The 16,940-nt window shown below is 43.5% G+C and overlaps 1 protein-coding gene across 1 annotated transcript in view; it reads left to right on the top strand.

The window, feature by feature from the left end:
- The window catches only part of rimbp2b (RIMS binding protein 2b), a 36,328-nt gene that overhangs the window by 10,926 nt on the left and 8,462 nt on the right, over positions 1–16,940 (top strand). Inside the window, exons 10-20 of the mRNA XM_069682880.1 lie at positions 4,118–4,269; positions 4,765–4,904; positions 5,121–5,436; positions 5,577–5,726; positions 6,948–7,109; positions 10,499–10,607; positions 11,106–11,231; positions 12,580–12,761; positions 13,914–14,082; positions 14,587–14,690; positions 16,801–16,872. Coding sequence (XP_069538981.1) covers positions 4,118–4,269; positions 4,765–4,904; positions 5,121–5,436; positions 5,577–5,726; positions 6,948–7,109; positions 10,499–10,607; positions 11,106–11,231; positions 12,580–12,761; positions 13,914–14,082; positions 14,587–14,690; positions 16,801–16,872 — 1,682 coding nt within the window. The remainder of the gene's footprint in view (positions 1–4,117; positions 4,270–4,764; positions 4,905–5,120; positions 5,437–5,576; positions 5,727–6,947; positions 7,110–10,498; positions 10,608–11,105; positions 11,232–12,579; positions 12,762–13,913; positions 14,083–14,586; positions 14,691–16,800; positions 16,873–16,940) is intronic.

Raw genomic sequence — 16,940 nt, 5'->3', positions numbered from 1 at the left:
CCAAAACATACCTCACATTAGAACTTTTATCTCTTCAGTAAACCTCAGCTTTGCAGTGACTGTGTTTTCTGTGTGGTGTATGACTGTACAGTGTAGTCCCTGCTAGACCTACTGGGATGTTTTTAGCTAACATGGCTTAAGGGATGCGAGAGTCGGTCTGTTGTTTGGTTGGTCGGTACATTACTTTGGCCCAGAGTGAAAGATTGTACTGAAATTTGGTGCATATATCCAAAGGGCCCTTATAAAAGAATCCTTGTGACTCCTCTGACCCTGGGACTTTTGTCTGCTGTCACTCCATCAAGATTTAATTTTACTGTTTTTACTTTTTGCCTGACCAACGGGGTCCGCCCTACACATGGGTCTGTATGTGGTCAAAGTGAGTTAGTGAGTGAGTGACGGAACTTTCAGAGCCATAGAGAGAGAGATTTACGACATTGCAATGGTAGATCATGGAGCATATTGGACCTCCATTGATGTGACTCTCTCTTTACATTGCTCTGGATACTTCACGTTCAGGGGGTAGGCAGGGCTGCTCCTCCACTTTCCTCACCCATGTCCGCAGCACGCATATCCAGGGGTTGTTTCAGGTCTTTGTTTTTAAGGTTTCCGTGGGTTGGTCTTAACAGAAAATGATCTTATTTACATTAGAAACGTGAACTTTTTTTTAAATTAACACAGCGAAAACAACCATATGAGCCGAGAAGAAGAGACAGAGAGCAAGCTAGGGGGAGAGAGGGACAGATCGCACCCAAGTTACGTCTGTAACATGATGTTATTTATTTATTTTTACTAACATATATACTTATGGCCTGCGGGAGACTTATGACTACGTTTTTATTTCAAAGAAAACTAAGCAAGACCCACAATCAGGAGCCTGTGAGTGACTTTATTGATCAAATAACTTCCTGGAAAAGTTACAAATAAAGTAAAAAACAACAACAACAATGGCCCGGGAAACACTTCAAAATAAAAGCATTGTGTACAAACGAATGAAGTCAGAATTCCAGATTGGGCACGTCCCTCAGCCGTCACGCACATGCCACACTTCAACAAAACCTGTTACCTACAAAAGTGCACATTGATCTGATGCAGTCAGCCACATACTAGGTTTTGACCTAGTCTCGTTAAGCATTTTTATTGTGAGCATGTAAGCATGTGGATGTTAGCAGTTAGGGGGGAATATGATGTGTCTGGTCACCTGGCAAGTGTAAGGCCACTTTCAATCTATGTTTAGCTCCATTAAGCTCTCTTTAATACTTGAGGAACATGTTTGGCTCTTAAGCTGCAAAATGCTCCACTATGTTTACTAGCTAGTGCCTTACTTTGTCTGTTTGCTATGTGCCGATGGGCTAGGAATGTACATTTGATTTATCTGAGCTTTTATATTGAAAACACGTGCCGGCTGTGGCTGCAAACAAGGTTGAAGAACTACTAAGCTTTTGGTTCAAAGTTCTGAGGTGTATTCATAAGAAAGGTGTAACATTGTTCTCCTGTTCCTCCAAATCTGATTGCTTTTCTTGGGGTTTAATATTCTGTTCTGTTTCAAAGTCATCAGATCATTTACAATGGAAGCCATCTGATAATTTACATCAAACACAGCAATCTTTGAAACCAGCCACAGGCTAAAAGCCCTTTACTTTAACAAACCTGACAAACATCTCAGCCATTTCCATTTTTCCCCAGCCACTTTTAGAGTGCCCTCAAGGATTTGTGTGTGTACTCCTGCGATAAGAAACATGCATGGCAGAAAAACAAAAAATAGAAAAGTGCAGTGAGATACCGTAGAAGAGGCCTTCTCTAAATAAAGCTACATAACCCTGGAAACAAGAGTCTCTTGAAGCCAAATTAGTGTAAATAGTGAGCGTAGATCTCTGGGATTTCTTTTCCCTTGAGGCTTGTTGATGCTGAGGCTGTTGCCAGCGCTAACTTGGGTCTCACAGCCTGACTGTCGTGCTGCGGGAAATCTTTGAAGTGAGAATTTAATAGGAGTGCCACAGCCAGCCAGCCATCTAAATTTATTGCACCGTTTCCTTTTTTTGTGTGTAAATGTATAGTCACAGTGTGGTTAGCCTTTTGGCCGTGCAGATGAAGGACAGGATTTTAGTTCACTTTAGTTTATTAGCTAATTTTAAAGGGGCCTAGTACATCGGGGCAGAGTTAGCTATATAGCTAATTGACATCTGTGGTCCTTGGACAGGTCATTTTGTTGTTTCTTTAATTGGTAACACTTTATATTAAGGTCCTTGTTATAAGCGTTAGTTAGTAGTTAATAAGACTTAGGCTATAAGACCCTCATAAGCTCTTATTAAATGCTATGCTATGCTATGTTAATAAGACTATGTAAGTTTGAATAATAGTATCATAATCATGTTTATTGTTAAATTTTAAGACATTTATAATTGTTTATAATAGCATTAAAAACCCATTGATTGAGTCTTACTCACCTATAATGCCATTGTTAGCCTTTACTAAGTTTGAAGTTGCTTTATTGAGATTAATACATACTTTATTATGCAGTAATTGGCAATTTACTGTGCACTTTTCAACAGTTAATTATGCTTTTTTGCAGCTACTGGATCTAAAGTGAGAACAGTGCCTTATTTAGGTTAATAAACCCTTTATTATGAACTTGCATAGTATTATTAACATATATTAAATGTTCATAAGCATCTTATAAGGACTTAAAAGGGTCTTATTACCTATTAACTAATGCTTATTACGAGGACCTTAATATAAAGCATTACCGTTTAGGTAACAAGAGAAAAAAAGGCCATACAAGATAAATATTAAAGTCAAGTAGCAGATAAAAGGAGGGGGAAAGGGAGGAAATAAAGGGAGGAGACAGAGGCAGTGCGGCTGAAGTTTGAATTGACATTTTCTGTTGGCAGCTGACGAGCCAATATGCTGAGAGTTCATTAAATGATCTATCTATAGAACATGCAAATTAGAGGGGTCTGAAATAGTCTCTCTTTTGTGGAGGAAAACTGTGGTCAATAAGGAAGACAGAGTGTAATAACACTACATTAGACTTTCTCACTCAGCATGAGTCGTACAAACCAGTGACTTCATTAGTTACTAGCCCTAAAACATTTCTATTAATTAGATGTAACACAGGGCAGCTTTCAATCCCCTGCCTGGAAATCAGTTTCTGCTGTTTATGTCCAGTATTAATGAAAGCGGCTGAAAATTTCATTTAAACACTAATTCTAGTCCTCAGAGGAGCTTGTTTACGACGGGCGTAGTTTAGAAATGACAAGAGGAAATGAAATCTCTGCTGCTGTTCCAAGACTGTGTGTTTTGTCTGCTGACAGTCAGCGTAGAAATGTGATTAAGATTGCACTGATGTAGATTCTTGGACACACAAACAGCTGCACGTTAGAGCTCAGAGACACCGCTGACTGACTCTGCTCTCTCTCTTTCTCTCTCTATCTCTCTCTCACTGTGTGACTGTGGGGTGGGTGGTTGGGGGGGGGGGGGGGGGGGGGGGGGGGGCAGAAGCCCTGCACAGATGGCAATGTTGTTTAGTATGCAGGCAGCACTTACAGATTGTGGAAATAGCAAACTGTGTTTTTTTTTTTTGATGCTCCAAAGAATATTGTCAGCGAGAATCTGGCAACAGGATATTGCTGTACGTATACTGATGGCTGAATGTTGGCAAACTCAATTTAACGCCTGAGCTTGATACACATATGAATGAGTGTCAGGATACACAGGACGAACCTGCACAGAGATGAGCGCAAATATTACAAAGTCAACTTACAAATAACATTTAGATGTAATCTATAATACATGTAGATGTCCCTGACTTAATTTATCACAGCACATTTGTTTTAAATAAAGAATCATTTTGATTTTATAATTCATTATGTTTTATACAATTATTTGGCAACAACACATGGTTAGGACGATACGGTACTTAAAATGCGAGACATGTAAAAGAGTTCCCCTAGACTGAGAATCCACTGATTTCATACCACTGTGAAATGGTTATTAAATGCATGCAGTCCATAGTAACAACGTCAGCAAATTCGTATTTTGATCCAATAGGCAGAAATGGTTCAGCCGCTGTTGAGCTGTCTTTCCCCTCTCCTCATCCAGTGTGTGTTGTGTTCCCCAGGGCCGCCTCTCCCTCCCCAGGAGGTGCAGGTCCAGTGTGGTCAGACGCCCGGGGTCCTTCAGGTCAGATGGAAGCCGCCGCTTCTGACGTCTTCAGGAACCTCCAACGGGGCCTGTGTGATTGGCTATGCTGTGTGCACAAAGGGACAAAAGGTACCAAATGTCAGAACAAGTAATTTATTTGTCTTACAGTACAGTTCTTCAAACAGGAAGCCTTTGCTTTCCTCAGAGGTGACTTCTATGAGTAGTGCTCTATTGCCATCTCCTGGAGAACTTGTATACTGCTGATGCCCCCAGGGACAGGTATTACTTAGTAACATGTCTGGTGTCCTTTTGACATCTCTTTTTCCACTGGCAGCGATTGTTTTTGTTGCGTTAGTGTGTTTGTGTGACACTGATATGATAGTGAACAAAGCTGATGCTGGTGCTTTAGTATTGTGAAACGTGTTTAGATTATTATGATGTAGTTTAAGCAACTCATCTGTATGTTAAGATTTTGCAAATGGGGTATTTCTCTTTAGCCAAAAGATTAGAGAGCTACAGATGCATGTAGATATGTTTGCATGTTGGTTATAGAGTAACAACTTATGTATGCTGACTTTCAAAGCTGCCCTTTAGTAAGGATTCTTTGGTTCTTTGTGAATGCAGATAGCAGAGGTCTTATACCCCACAGCAGACTATGTGAGCGTGGAGTTAAACAGGATTCAGTGTCTGGAGGCCCGGGAAGTCATTGTAAGGACGTTGTCAACACAAGGAGAATCCCAGGACTCGCCCGTGGCCGTCATCCCGCACAATCTCTTGGGCTCGCCACACCTCTCCCGCAGGACAACTGCACCCAGTCACTCGGTTCCTGTTCCCCATCAACAGTCCCAACCAGTACACTCACAAACCCACCCTCCTTACCCGTCAACGTACCCCCCGAATCACCCTCAGCCGCAGGTGCAGCCTCTGCCTCGAACCCAGCCCCACACGCTACCCCACGCACAGCCACACACGCAGCCCAGCCACCACACCCCTCCTCCACCCCAGCCTCATTTCCAGCGCCACCCCATGCCCAAGTCCAAACCGTTAGTAAGTGCCAGAGAGCCAGAAACCAAAGAGCATGAGGTGGGCCTACGTTCGGCCCAGCACTGGGAGCGATCCCCCTCTCCGCTGCCTCCAATGCGCGGAACCAACCTGGAGCCGCCACAGTTCCAGCCACGGCGATCGCCCTCTCCTCAGAGGATCCTGCCGCAGCCTCAGGGAGTCCCCATCCCCAACACCATCGCAAAGGCCATGGCCAGGGAAGCTGCCCAGAGAGTGTTTGCAGAGGGCAACCGGGTGCGTGGGAATTTAAGTTTTAAACTGTAGTCATTAAAACATCTGAGAGAATCTAATATAGAGCCTTGAAATTTAAAACATTTTGAATATGATGAAACAATATGATACAAGACCTTAAAGTCTAACATGCCTCTTTTCAGGTTGAGAAAAGGAACATCTTCAGTGATCGAGGTAACGCCCTGCATCCACTTAACTCTGACGACGAGGAGGATGGCTATGATTCTCCTCATGCGAGGAGGAGAGGAGCCTCGGTGGATGAATTCCTCAGAGGCTCAGAGCTGGGCCGACAGGTACTTTAACGATACACAATGAGTGTATGTCGCTTTTTTTAAGGTAGAACATGTAGCAAAGGCCTAGTGCTGCATCCATTGAGCATTAATATTAAAAACTTCATTTTTTGAAATTCCTCTAAGACAAAGAAAAAATGTATTGACCAACAGTTAACAAATTCCAGACGAAATGTAATTTTGGAAAAATATTTTGCATTATTTTAGTACATATTAGGGTTGTCACGATACCAGAATTATAAACTTTGATACAATATTAGTAAGAAAAACAATACCTCATACCTGTTTCGATAACACTGCGAAAAAAATAAGTCTTACGTACCAAAATGTGGGTAAACTTGGGTAAAAGTTTCCTGCACACAGTGCTGGTACAGAAAAAGTCACTGAACACATACCAGCTCATTTGACAAACTGTTTACGGTAATGAAAGGCTTACTGAGCAGGATTTTCCCAAAATGTGATATTGTTAGGAACCTATTATAATATAGCCTACGCTCTCAATTATCAATCATAAACATAGGCTTAGAATCTGCCCTTTATCTATATTTTCTCATTTTCTTCTAATTCTGCTGTGTTTGGGACATTTCTGGGTGGCAATAATTGTGCAGTGGTGTTTAGCTCACAGCCAATAATCTGCAGGTTGGGACTAAATGAAAACGTATACAGACCAGGTGACAGCGTTGTCTCTTTGCTCTGCTCTCTGCTCTGCTCTCTGTCTGTCTGCAACAGACGCTAATGTAACTTGTGCATCTTTATAAGACGCCAAAAGGACTTTACAAAACGTCTGTATTTTGTGACCTGTGAATGAGAACAGTCCGCCGTGTCGCTGCTGTATGAAAGCTCCAGGTGACAGAGGGCAGAGCAGACAGACACACACAGTTGGCAGGATGAAACGGGACTTCTGCTGCAGACAAACAAAACCCTGTACCTTCCTGAGGGGTTGTGCGGAGGTGTAGGGGTGTTAGTTTGTTGTTAAGAGCGTAAGCTGTGAAACACTCAGAAAATACGGCTCGTTTTTCACAGCTTTGATTTTATTAACAGCGCTCACTATCTCCACTTCCTGTCTATGTCACTCGACCACCACTCCCTTCCTCTCTGGCTCGTGGCAGATTTAATCGTAGATGTGTTTTTTTTATGTAGTAAAACACCGCCAGGTATCACACAAAATTAAAAGATTGATATATATTTAAACATTTTTTTCTTGTCTGTGTTGCCTTCCCTCAGCACCATTATCACCACTACAGCCACAGTGAAGAGTACCACACAGAGAGCAGCCGGGGCTCTGACCTGTCTGACATAATGGAGGAGGACGAGGAAGATCTTTACTCTGAGATGCAGCTGGAGGAGGGTCGCAGGCGCAGTATCAACTCTCACAACACTCTTAAGGTACACGCAGCACACCTTCAGTCTGTAGTGGTCAGGGGGGAGGACAGAGTTTTGGGTAGGGAGGGAAGATCTTTCTCTCTCTCACAGGCTCTACAACCAGGCCCGTCGTGGCTTTGCCTGGCTGAGCTCCCCCTGCCTCCTCTCCTTAGCTGAATCAGCCTCCCTACCCCAGCCTGCTCCTCCGCCCTGCCCCTCCAGCACTGCTTTATTCATTCCAGGCTGAGCTCATTGGAATGGCTGTGTGTACATAACTATACAGCATGCAAAAGGGGAAGGCTGTTAATGAAAAGCATAATGTTTCTACAATGTGAATTGCATTTTGATGCTCTTTATACTACGCCTAAGATGTTTAACAAGTGTTATTATGAGACGTTAAAGTGCAAATTTTAATACACTGTACTGTATCAAAGGGTCATGGCATATGAAGTGCATATGGGAATCTCATTTAAGTGAGTACTTAAATGGAAATTTTCACTTTTGTTTATGTCTGTCATGTTCTAATGTTTATTTTTCTATTGTCGATGTAGATGTTAACATTGTTGATACATGATCCTGTCTTCATTTGGTCTGTCGCTGGGGATGTGTGGATGTAAAGCCAATCTGCCATCACTCTAGAAAATGCAGAGTGAGAGCAACTGTAGAGGATGATTGGTTCTCTGTATTAAGGTAGACTTTTATATCATAAATTAATACAAAATCGCTGCAAATTTGGTTGGATTATCGCTGTTTTTGTCCAGTTATGTGTCAGTAATGTGCTGTTAATAAGGAGTATTATTGGTGTATTTAAAGCGTAAATACACCAAAGCTGCATCTAGTTTTTGTCTCCATCATCTATTTGTAAATCACTGTTGCACATTATCCATGCCCCTTATACTTCTGTAAAAACATTATCATATTTAAAAATATGTAAAGTAATGATTTATACATTTAAATTAGATATTGTTCTGTCCAATTGCTTCTGCTGTTGTATCTATGACCACTTAGAGGGAAGTTGTGAATGTCTCACTACATTGAAATGTTGCTAAACAGGTGTCCTAATCTAGTATGTGCTTAGCAGCAGATTCCTCCATTCACTCAGCCTCATGTTAATTCTTAGCTCATTTCTTCATCCCATCCTCACCAGTGTTTTCATTAATCCCTCACCTGTGGCACTAACGAAGCCTGTCACTTACTTTCTGTTTGAATATTTCTAATTTCTCACCTGTAAAGTTCCCTTTTCCACATTTAACCTACATGCCCGACCTGAGTTTATCAGTTATCACTCCATATTTGAGCCTTCACAGATTCCTGTTCAGAGCATGCCATTTCCTCCTCACGGAATGAGACTGCATGTTTTACTACATTGCCACAAATAACTAATTCTGTCTTTATTTTGTCTTTTCCCCCCATTTGTTCTATTCACATACTGTCTTGTTCCCTGCCTGTTCTAAAACCTTCGAAAAACTTTTCAAACCCCCTCACAAAATCTAAACTGAACCTTTTGAATTACACTGACTTTTACTGAACTGTGAAATTGTGGAACTTTGCCCCCTGATCATGACTGAAGGCATATTACAAGCGTCAGGACTTAGCTGAGGAAAGAGACTGCTGGGACCTCCAGAGGGAGGTGGTTAAACAGAAGTCGCTTCGCAGCAAGCGTCTCCACAGCATCCCCGAGGTGGCTGAGGAGGAGTCAGACTGTGTGGACGGCATGGGCCAGCGCCTTTGCTTTGAAGACGGCGGGCGGCCGGGGACGCCGCACACTCAGAGGAGGATGTACCCCCAGAACAACCACATGACCCCCGGCAAGAACTCCCGCTACCTGCAGCGCCAGCGCTCTTCGCCTCGCTTCACTGACAGCCGCTACTACTACAATGCAGATGACCGCAGCATGGCAAGACCCAACCGCCAGAGCACCAAGAGTCCTGACAGCGGTTTGGACTGCGGCAGTGAGGAAGAAGGCTCTCTGGGTCGGAGTCATCGAGGGTATTATACTCATGGGAGCCCCATGCGGGGGCCGGTGCAGATCATCCACTGTGAAGGCCCAGTAGAAAGGCGTGCGCTGGCTATGGGCCGTAAAAGAACTCTGACCCGGCAGTGCAGCATGGAGGAGGACTTCCCAGGAACTGCAGCCAAATCAGTACACACGGGTGACTTTAGGAACAGGGAGCACTTTGGGCCTGGTCGGGAGGCCCGGGAGCGAAACTACTCCAGGGAAGGGACCCTGAGCGAGGGCCGTCTGAACGAGTTGGACAGGGTCTATTACAGCCCCCACAGGGAGGCTAGGGCCCACTCTATGTCCAGGCTCAACCGGGACCAGCCGCTGGTGTGTGATTCAGACTTTCTGCTGTACTTTTCATCAGCAAGCTGCAGCCATTCTCAATGTTGTCTGTTTTTTCTTTATGACCCCTCCTCCCCTCTTTTATTTGGCATTTTGTTATCACATGTTCATGGTCGGTCTTATTTAATGTTTTATTTTTTGTGAATTACGTCGCTTGTATTCAAAATGTCAGGTTGATTTTTAAAGTACAACTTTTAATTACCTAAAGGCCATTTAACTGCGTTTTGACTTCTCATGTCTTTGAGGGGAAAAGTTTCATTTAAAGAAAAGTCTCTGTGCAGTTCATGGGGGCATGCTGCTCCCGTATCTTCTTCCCCTGCCCCTCTGCCAGCTGCCAGCTTCATTTGTTGCTCTCCATGTGTTGCCCTCTAGAGCTGCAGGTGTAACGCTGCACATTGTGCTTGGAGCTTTATCTCAGCATCTCCTGCCTCTCATTGCTTCACATTCAAAATAAGGATCAAGACTTTTGCAGCCCTGCAGTGGTTCATTTCGTTTTCAACCCATACACATCATCTCTTGCTTGTCTTTTTCCTTGTTTCAGCAAAATAGTCTCTTGTTCCTCATTGTTTTTTTTTATTTATTAAAAGTTTTGAGTGTTGTTATGAAAAAGCCCCAGGCTTAGGCTGTAATGGCTCGGCTCATCTAACCACATATTTATCAATTTTCAGTTTAACACACCTTTCACTTTTATTGTTTTTTTACTCATCTCATTCACTCTTTCTATTCATTACATGCCCTTTGCTTTCTGTTCTCATCCAGGAGCTGACATGCACAGAACAAAACAAACCTGACAAATGGTCTTTAGCTAAACATCTGACCCCTCCTTACCCCCAGTCCATGTTGTTGTGTTGGGGTTGATTTGATGGTTTGTTGGGTTTTCTTTTATTGTTTTATGGATTCTTTTTCTATTATTTTGCCTCTGTAAGTGCAAATGGAAGCCACATCATTTGCTCTTATGGCTTTTCAGTTGTTTTAACAGGAATGTGTGATTCTTTTTTTAAATATTGAATTATCACCATGCAGGTGTTTCGTATTTCTAACCTCTATTCTGTTGTTTTTTACTCTAAAGATCATTGGGAACTCATCGTCACATGGAAACGCTGATCGTCTGGAACACTCAGGGAGGAGGCTGGTTCACATCGGCACCCCCCCTCAGCAGCGGCCCATCCCATCCATTGGTTAGTGAGGTCACCACATCAGGAGATGCCTCATCCCCACCTGCAGGGCCACTGATGTTTGTGCTATTTATACCATGTGTTTCCTTTACCCATGTGAGCCGAGCTGTACATCTCTCCCATAGAGCTTAAACAACCACGTAGACCCTTATTTTGTGGGGTGTTTGCACACCCTTTAGCTCTCCATCCTCACCAGCTGGAATCGGCAGATGTTTACATGACGTTTTGCAGGAAAGTTATCCCAGATACCCTCCCTATGCCTGTGTTTACTGTGGCTTAACATGCTAACATGACCACCCAATTTGACCTCCCCGCAACAGTGCAAGCATTGCTGTTTTACACCCAGTGACTCCAGAGTGAAACCTGTTGCCTTGTACACCTCCACCTCAGGGCAACCTCATCATCCTACTGTCTCAGCATGAGTGAATGGGCCATGGGGTAGACCAGAGTGTGTGTGCGGGGGATCTCTGACCGTAACGTTGTGATTGGTGTCTTCTGTAGAGATCACCATGGACAGTAACAGTGAGGGGAGTGAGGGGAACCTCTCACCCGTCAAGGAGGATGTTTACTATGGCAGTGTAGCTCGACGCAGGATATGGCGATCTTTGTCCTCAGACGATCAATATGGTATGTGGTGCAGTTTCTCTCCAAGGTGACAATTCAACTTGACAAGGTCAGACAAAAGGCCAAGAATGCAGTGATATTATGGTGGTCTTTGTACTGTGCTGGACAGTTAGCTTCTTTGTTTAGCTTAGCTTAGCTTAGCTGAATAAAGCTGACGGGGGAAGAAAAGACTGGCCACTTTTCCTGTTGCTGGAGAATGAAACCCCTTCCCTGTATGTACTCCTACACCCTTGATCCCAAGAAACCCCAACTCACTCACTCTCCCCATTCACCCTCCATAACCAGACCACTCTCCCACCCCAACCTCCTCTCCAGTAGCTTCTCCGCCACCTCCTCCTTTCCTTCTCCTCCCGCCTTCTTATGCCAGCAGCCTGTTTGGATGTTTATTTTGCATGACTTTTACGACACAGTGAGAAGGAAAGAAACATTAGTGGATGGGTTGATGCATTCTTGCCTTGTTGGTATCACTCGGTTGCACTTTCATTAACTCTGCTGCCATCAAAGTCTAACACATTCGACACCAGTGGAGCACATTTTACATATGTGAAAAGCATATTGTTGCTTAGGTTAGTATTGGTTGCATTATCTCTGAGCCATTATCCAGACATACAACCTGCCATTGAAACATTTAACATGGTGATCCATGAGAAGCATGGGGAAATGATATCAGGTTCATCCCTTCCCCCTCACTGTCCCTGATATCTGCGTTGCCAGGAACTGCTGGGGCATTTGATGTGTTACCTCCCCTAGGAGCGTGCCTCTTTTGCCCCTTTTTTCGCTGCACATTATTTCCAGATGTGGCCTTAAAAGCATGACAGCACACCTGCATTTGATGTAGCAATGCTCTCCCCTTCATGTCTAAATCCGGGAAAGCATGCATGTTGATCAGCCTCTGTGAGATAAGGCAGTGAAACAGCAATGAACAGTAGTGCAGTGTTACTTGTGTCCTCCTGGTGTGCACAGTCATTCAGTTTCCCTTGCACCCCAACGAACTGCTTGACCTGTCTGTGCTGTGTCGTACTGTGTTCTATGATGTTCAGTGACTGTCACGCCAGCAAGCAGAGATGTGTGAACGAAGAACCGTGCTACCATTGCAACAAGCCTTTATATAAAAGCATTCTTTGCTTTCAGAGCTTAAACACAACAGGAGTCTCCTTTTCAAACAGAAAGAGATCAGAACTTTAAAGGATAATTGCGGCATTCGATCTTTGGCTCTTTTTTCACACATGCATCTCATCGCCCTCTCCCCTGTCAGCTCTAACAGAGAGACATCTTCTGCTCTCATTGCCTCTACAGCCAGCGTGGCTGTATAAGGCTGGTAGTAGCAGCAGAGGCCTCCTCTATGTTTCAGACGGTTATGGCGGGCGCAGGCAGGGGCGGGGACGGCGTTCCCTGGATTACTACGAGGAGTCGGAGCCAGACGAGATGACCCGGGTTTTTGTGGCTCTGTTTGATTATGATCCCATGTCCATGTCTCCCAACCCTGACGCTGCTGATGAGGAGCTGCCGTTCAAGGAGGGCCAGATCATCAAGGTAGGTTCTTTATTCTCAAGGCCTGTGTGCACCTAGGGGGGAATTCACTAAGGCTGAATTACAGCCGCTGATGATCATTTGCACCCGCTATCTGCTCCGTCTCAAGGTCTGATTCACAAAGCAAATTGCACTGATGATATTCAAGCGCAAACACGCCCATAAAGTTCTGCAGATCCGTGCAGTTTGCTCTTGTTTTGCGTCTGATTGTGAAGAGAAGCTGTCTGCACCTCCACTCTCTGCTGCGCTGTTCTCTGCTCGCAGGCATTAGTTTAGCGCACACTGACGAATCTCAACTCCTCCTCATGCAGAGATCGGTGATGAGCAGGGAGAGGAGGGTGCAGTAACAGTTTATTGAAAAGTCCAGACTCAACAAGTGTTTACTAGTTTAACTGTCTGTAACGCAGCTTCATTTTTTAAACATCTGCGCAACAGCAGCTTGTATAGATAATAATGCCCATCCTGCATAACAGCTCCAGACAAAGTGTGCCAGGGTTCAGCCTCGCACAGCCCCGGACTGATTGGTCTCCTGATTATAATAATAATGACAGATTATATTTACAGACAAATACATTTTTTGATCACACAAAAGGTGGAATTGTCGTCATGATTACTGGAAACTCCGAGTGTGACAGCCCTTATAACACAGTTACCACCAGCTCTCTGCAGACAGTAATATTTTCACTCTAACTGCGCGGTGCTGTTTGTGAATTAAGTGCTTTTTGTCACGAGGCTCATCTGCATAAAAATGGGCCAAATTGGCCCTGTATGTTTGCATAATGACCCGGAGCACAGAGATGATGTTTGCTCTGCAGCGCACTTTTGAGCGCATTAAACCCTCTGTCTGTGCCTGGAGAATGAGGCGGAGTCTTTTTATGTCATTTGCACAGGTTTAGCGGGCGCAAAAGTCGCGCAATCCTTTAGTGAATTCCCCCTCAAGTATTAACATGTGTCCTGGGTGTCCAGATCAAAAGGGGACAGCTCTAAGTATGACTATTCACACCTGGCATTAAATACGTCTTCACGTATTTCACATGACCACTTGTGATTGAGTCTCACTTCCCCGCTCTTTATGTAAATAAACACATAGCCTACATCATCTTCACTATAAACAATATCAATCAAAACTGGTCGTCCGCTTTGTTGTTCCTTTAGGTGTTTGGAAATAAAGACACGGATGGCTTCTACAGGGCAGAGATCCGGGACAGAGTAGGTCTGATCCCCTGTAACATGGTTTCTGAGATCCAGACAGAGGATGACGACATGATGGACCAGCTCCTCAAACAGGGTTTCCTGCCACTCAACACTCCTGTGGAGAAGTTAGGTGAGACCTCTCCTTTTCTTAAAGGACCCCCCGAGGCTTCTTTATTTTACTTTGCCCTTTTTTTCACCCTCTGTATCTGTCTGGCGTACTTACTGCTCTTTTACTCACTATGTTCTCCTTTTCTCTGCTCTCTCAACTTAATGATGTTTTTCTGCTTTCCTGTGAAGTGAACTGTGACCGTTTCAAAGATGGCCGCTCAATAAATCGCAGGTCCAGAAAGTCTAAGAGAGGTCTGTGTCCAGTGAGATGCTCCGCTCTTTGCTTCATCTTTCCTGCTTTTTTTCCACCCATCATCCATATTCATCTGTGAATGATTCATTTAGCTTGTTAACACCCTATTTGCTGCCACCAAGCTCTACTGGAACTATAAACATTAGATCAGATCAGATGCAAAGATTTGACTTGCATGGCTGTTACGTTCCATCATCGGTCATCGCATCATTATGTAAAGTTTTTACATTATTCCCACTCATTGGCTTTTCTTTTAACTTGTCCTCCTGATAGAGAGGAACAGGCGGAGTGGCCGTCAACATCCGATGTCAACACGGAGAATGGTGGCTCTGTACGACTATGATCCTCGAGAGAGCTCTCCTAACGTTGATGTAGAGGTACTGTCCTCTTCTGGCTCCAGCTATTCACTTTGTCATGACCATACTGTGTCACCACCATCGTGTTAACAAATACATAAAAGCAGTCAAAGTCCACAATGTTTTAGAGGTGCATAGGCACAGAGATGAGGATGTTGTGTTTGTTGTTTAGCCAATTCAAAAACATATTTAGACACGCTTATTCACTCTGTTGCTGAGTTAGACAAGAAGATTGAAACCATTAACACTTTGTTCTCTAACTCAAGGCAAGAGAGCAAATACGCCTCCCAGCACATCTAAAGCTCATTATTTAACCCAATATATCTCTTTTGTCCTATATGTACAAAAACTTGATGGTATAAACAACTGTTTGGGGTATTATCATGCATAATAAACACATTTCACAAGACTACCTGAAACACCGAGAACAATAATTTGATGTATCGTGAAAACCAGAATATAAGTTGCACCAAAATATAAGACACGGTCTGTTTTGGGGATATCCCAGAGGGATACAGCTATTTATTAATAAAAACGTGTATACAAGTTATTTCAGCACTATTTCAACTTATTTTTATTTAAAACACATTCAGAACACACAAAGTTTGCAATCCTGCTAGCTACTGGTGCAGTAGCTACCAAGCTACGTTAACATTGATTGTTGTGAATGTAGCAGCTGCACTGGCGGTCATGACATCGCTCGTCCATGACAAAACGGTAGCTAGCTTAGCTGGATAAATTACCGAAACACAATGACATACCTCTCTCTGCATTTTATACTGGTATATTGGTTACACCGGTATATAGGATGCAGCCCACTTTTTAGATAAAAAAAAAAAAGTATTCAAAGTGCGTCTTATACACTGAATTTTACGGTATATACAATGAATTAGCAGAAACCATGAAACAATTTGACCTTTCACATGGAGCCCTGGATACATGGGCCACGCATTCAAAACATTTAACCACTCAGATGAAGCCCTTAGCTGTCAGTTTCATTAGGGTCAATTCAGGGACTTCAGCTAATCTATTTTGTTCATTTATAGCATATCATATCATACCAGCAATATTGAACAATGTTCAATGTAATCGAAGTCTTCCCATATTGCAGTTTTTGTTTCCACATCATGCAGGCCTAATTCTGGGTTTCAATGGGGGTTACCTGGAAACTTCACAGTGAAAACGCCTCTTTTACACTTGAGTTTTTGTACCGATTGATTGAGATATAATGAGTTACTTGGTGAACATTAGTGGTTCTGTCAGGCAGAGTTTTGTTAACCTCACTCAGAGCCAGGTGAGCTGTTTCTCTCTGTTTCCAGGATGTATGCTAAGCTAACTTTCTCTGTGCTGTAGTGAATTATTAAATGCACAGATTGGTAGCTTCTTTTTATCTTTTGCTGAACAAGATGATGTTGAACTATTCCTTTAGGTGGGCTTCACGGCAATATGTGCACAGTTGAGGACAGATAAGGGGCTCTGTGTAAGCTAGAGAATTGAATTACTTTCCGGTGTGTTGTTTTTGCCCTTGCCCCCATTCACTTACTCTCACCTTTCCATTGGCACTGCCACCGACACAGTATGAGGGCAACAGACTGAATGAGGAGGTGAGTGAGGGTGAGGAGGGTACACTACTGTCTGCTCTTTGTTTGTTTCCTCCCCCGTTTGTTGGACTGCAAACGAGGAGGTGGGCTTCGGATGATGGGCCATGGCCCTCTGTCCATGGTGGTCATGAATACAGCCCCTCATGCATTGCCTGAGCCAGCATCTCCCCTCCTCGGTTTGGTCTTTTGTGTCGACCTGTCTCCTACATGCTGTAAAGATGCTGTGTGTGGTTTGTGTGGTCTCGAGAATCCCATAGGACAGATGTGCCCAGTGTGTTGCAATCCTGTCTTCAAAGATCCAACATTTGATGCATTTACAGTTGCAACAGTCCGTCTGCCAAGACTGAATTGACACTCGTGTTTAAGATGCATCACAGTGGTTTGGAGAAGGAAGCACAGCATTTCAAACTCATCAAACCCCAGTAGTAAATTTAATGTTTTGGAAAGTCTTCGGCTCTCTTTATTAACTATAAACAACAAGAAAAGTACACCGAACCAAACGTATCTCATGGCTCTTTCTTCTTTGACAGGCTGAACTGACTTTCTGTGCCGGTGACGTCATTACAGTCTTTGGTGAAATTGATGAAGACGGCTTTTACTATGTAAGTACTGAACATTTGTATTTCCACAACCTACATACAGTATGATATTGTTTTAGTCTGTTGGAGGG

Source organism: Semicossyphus pulcher, unplaced genomic scaffold (assembly GCF_022749685.1).
Source record: "Semicossyphus pulcher isolate SPU_LCO1_2020_fin unplaced genomic scaffold, fSemPul1.0.p SCAF_6, whole genome shotgun sequence".
Classification (NCBI taxonomy): Eukaryota; Metazoa; Chordata; class Actinopteri; order Labriformes; family Labridae; genus Semicossyphus; species Semicossyphus pulcher.
This window is presented reverse-complemented; position numbering and strand designations above follow the sequence as displayed.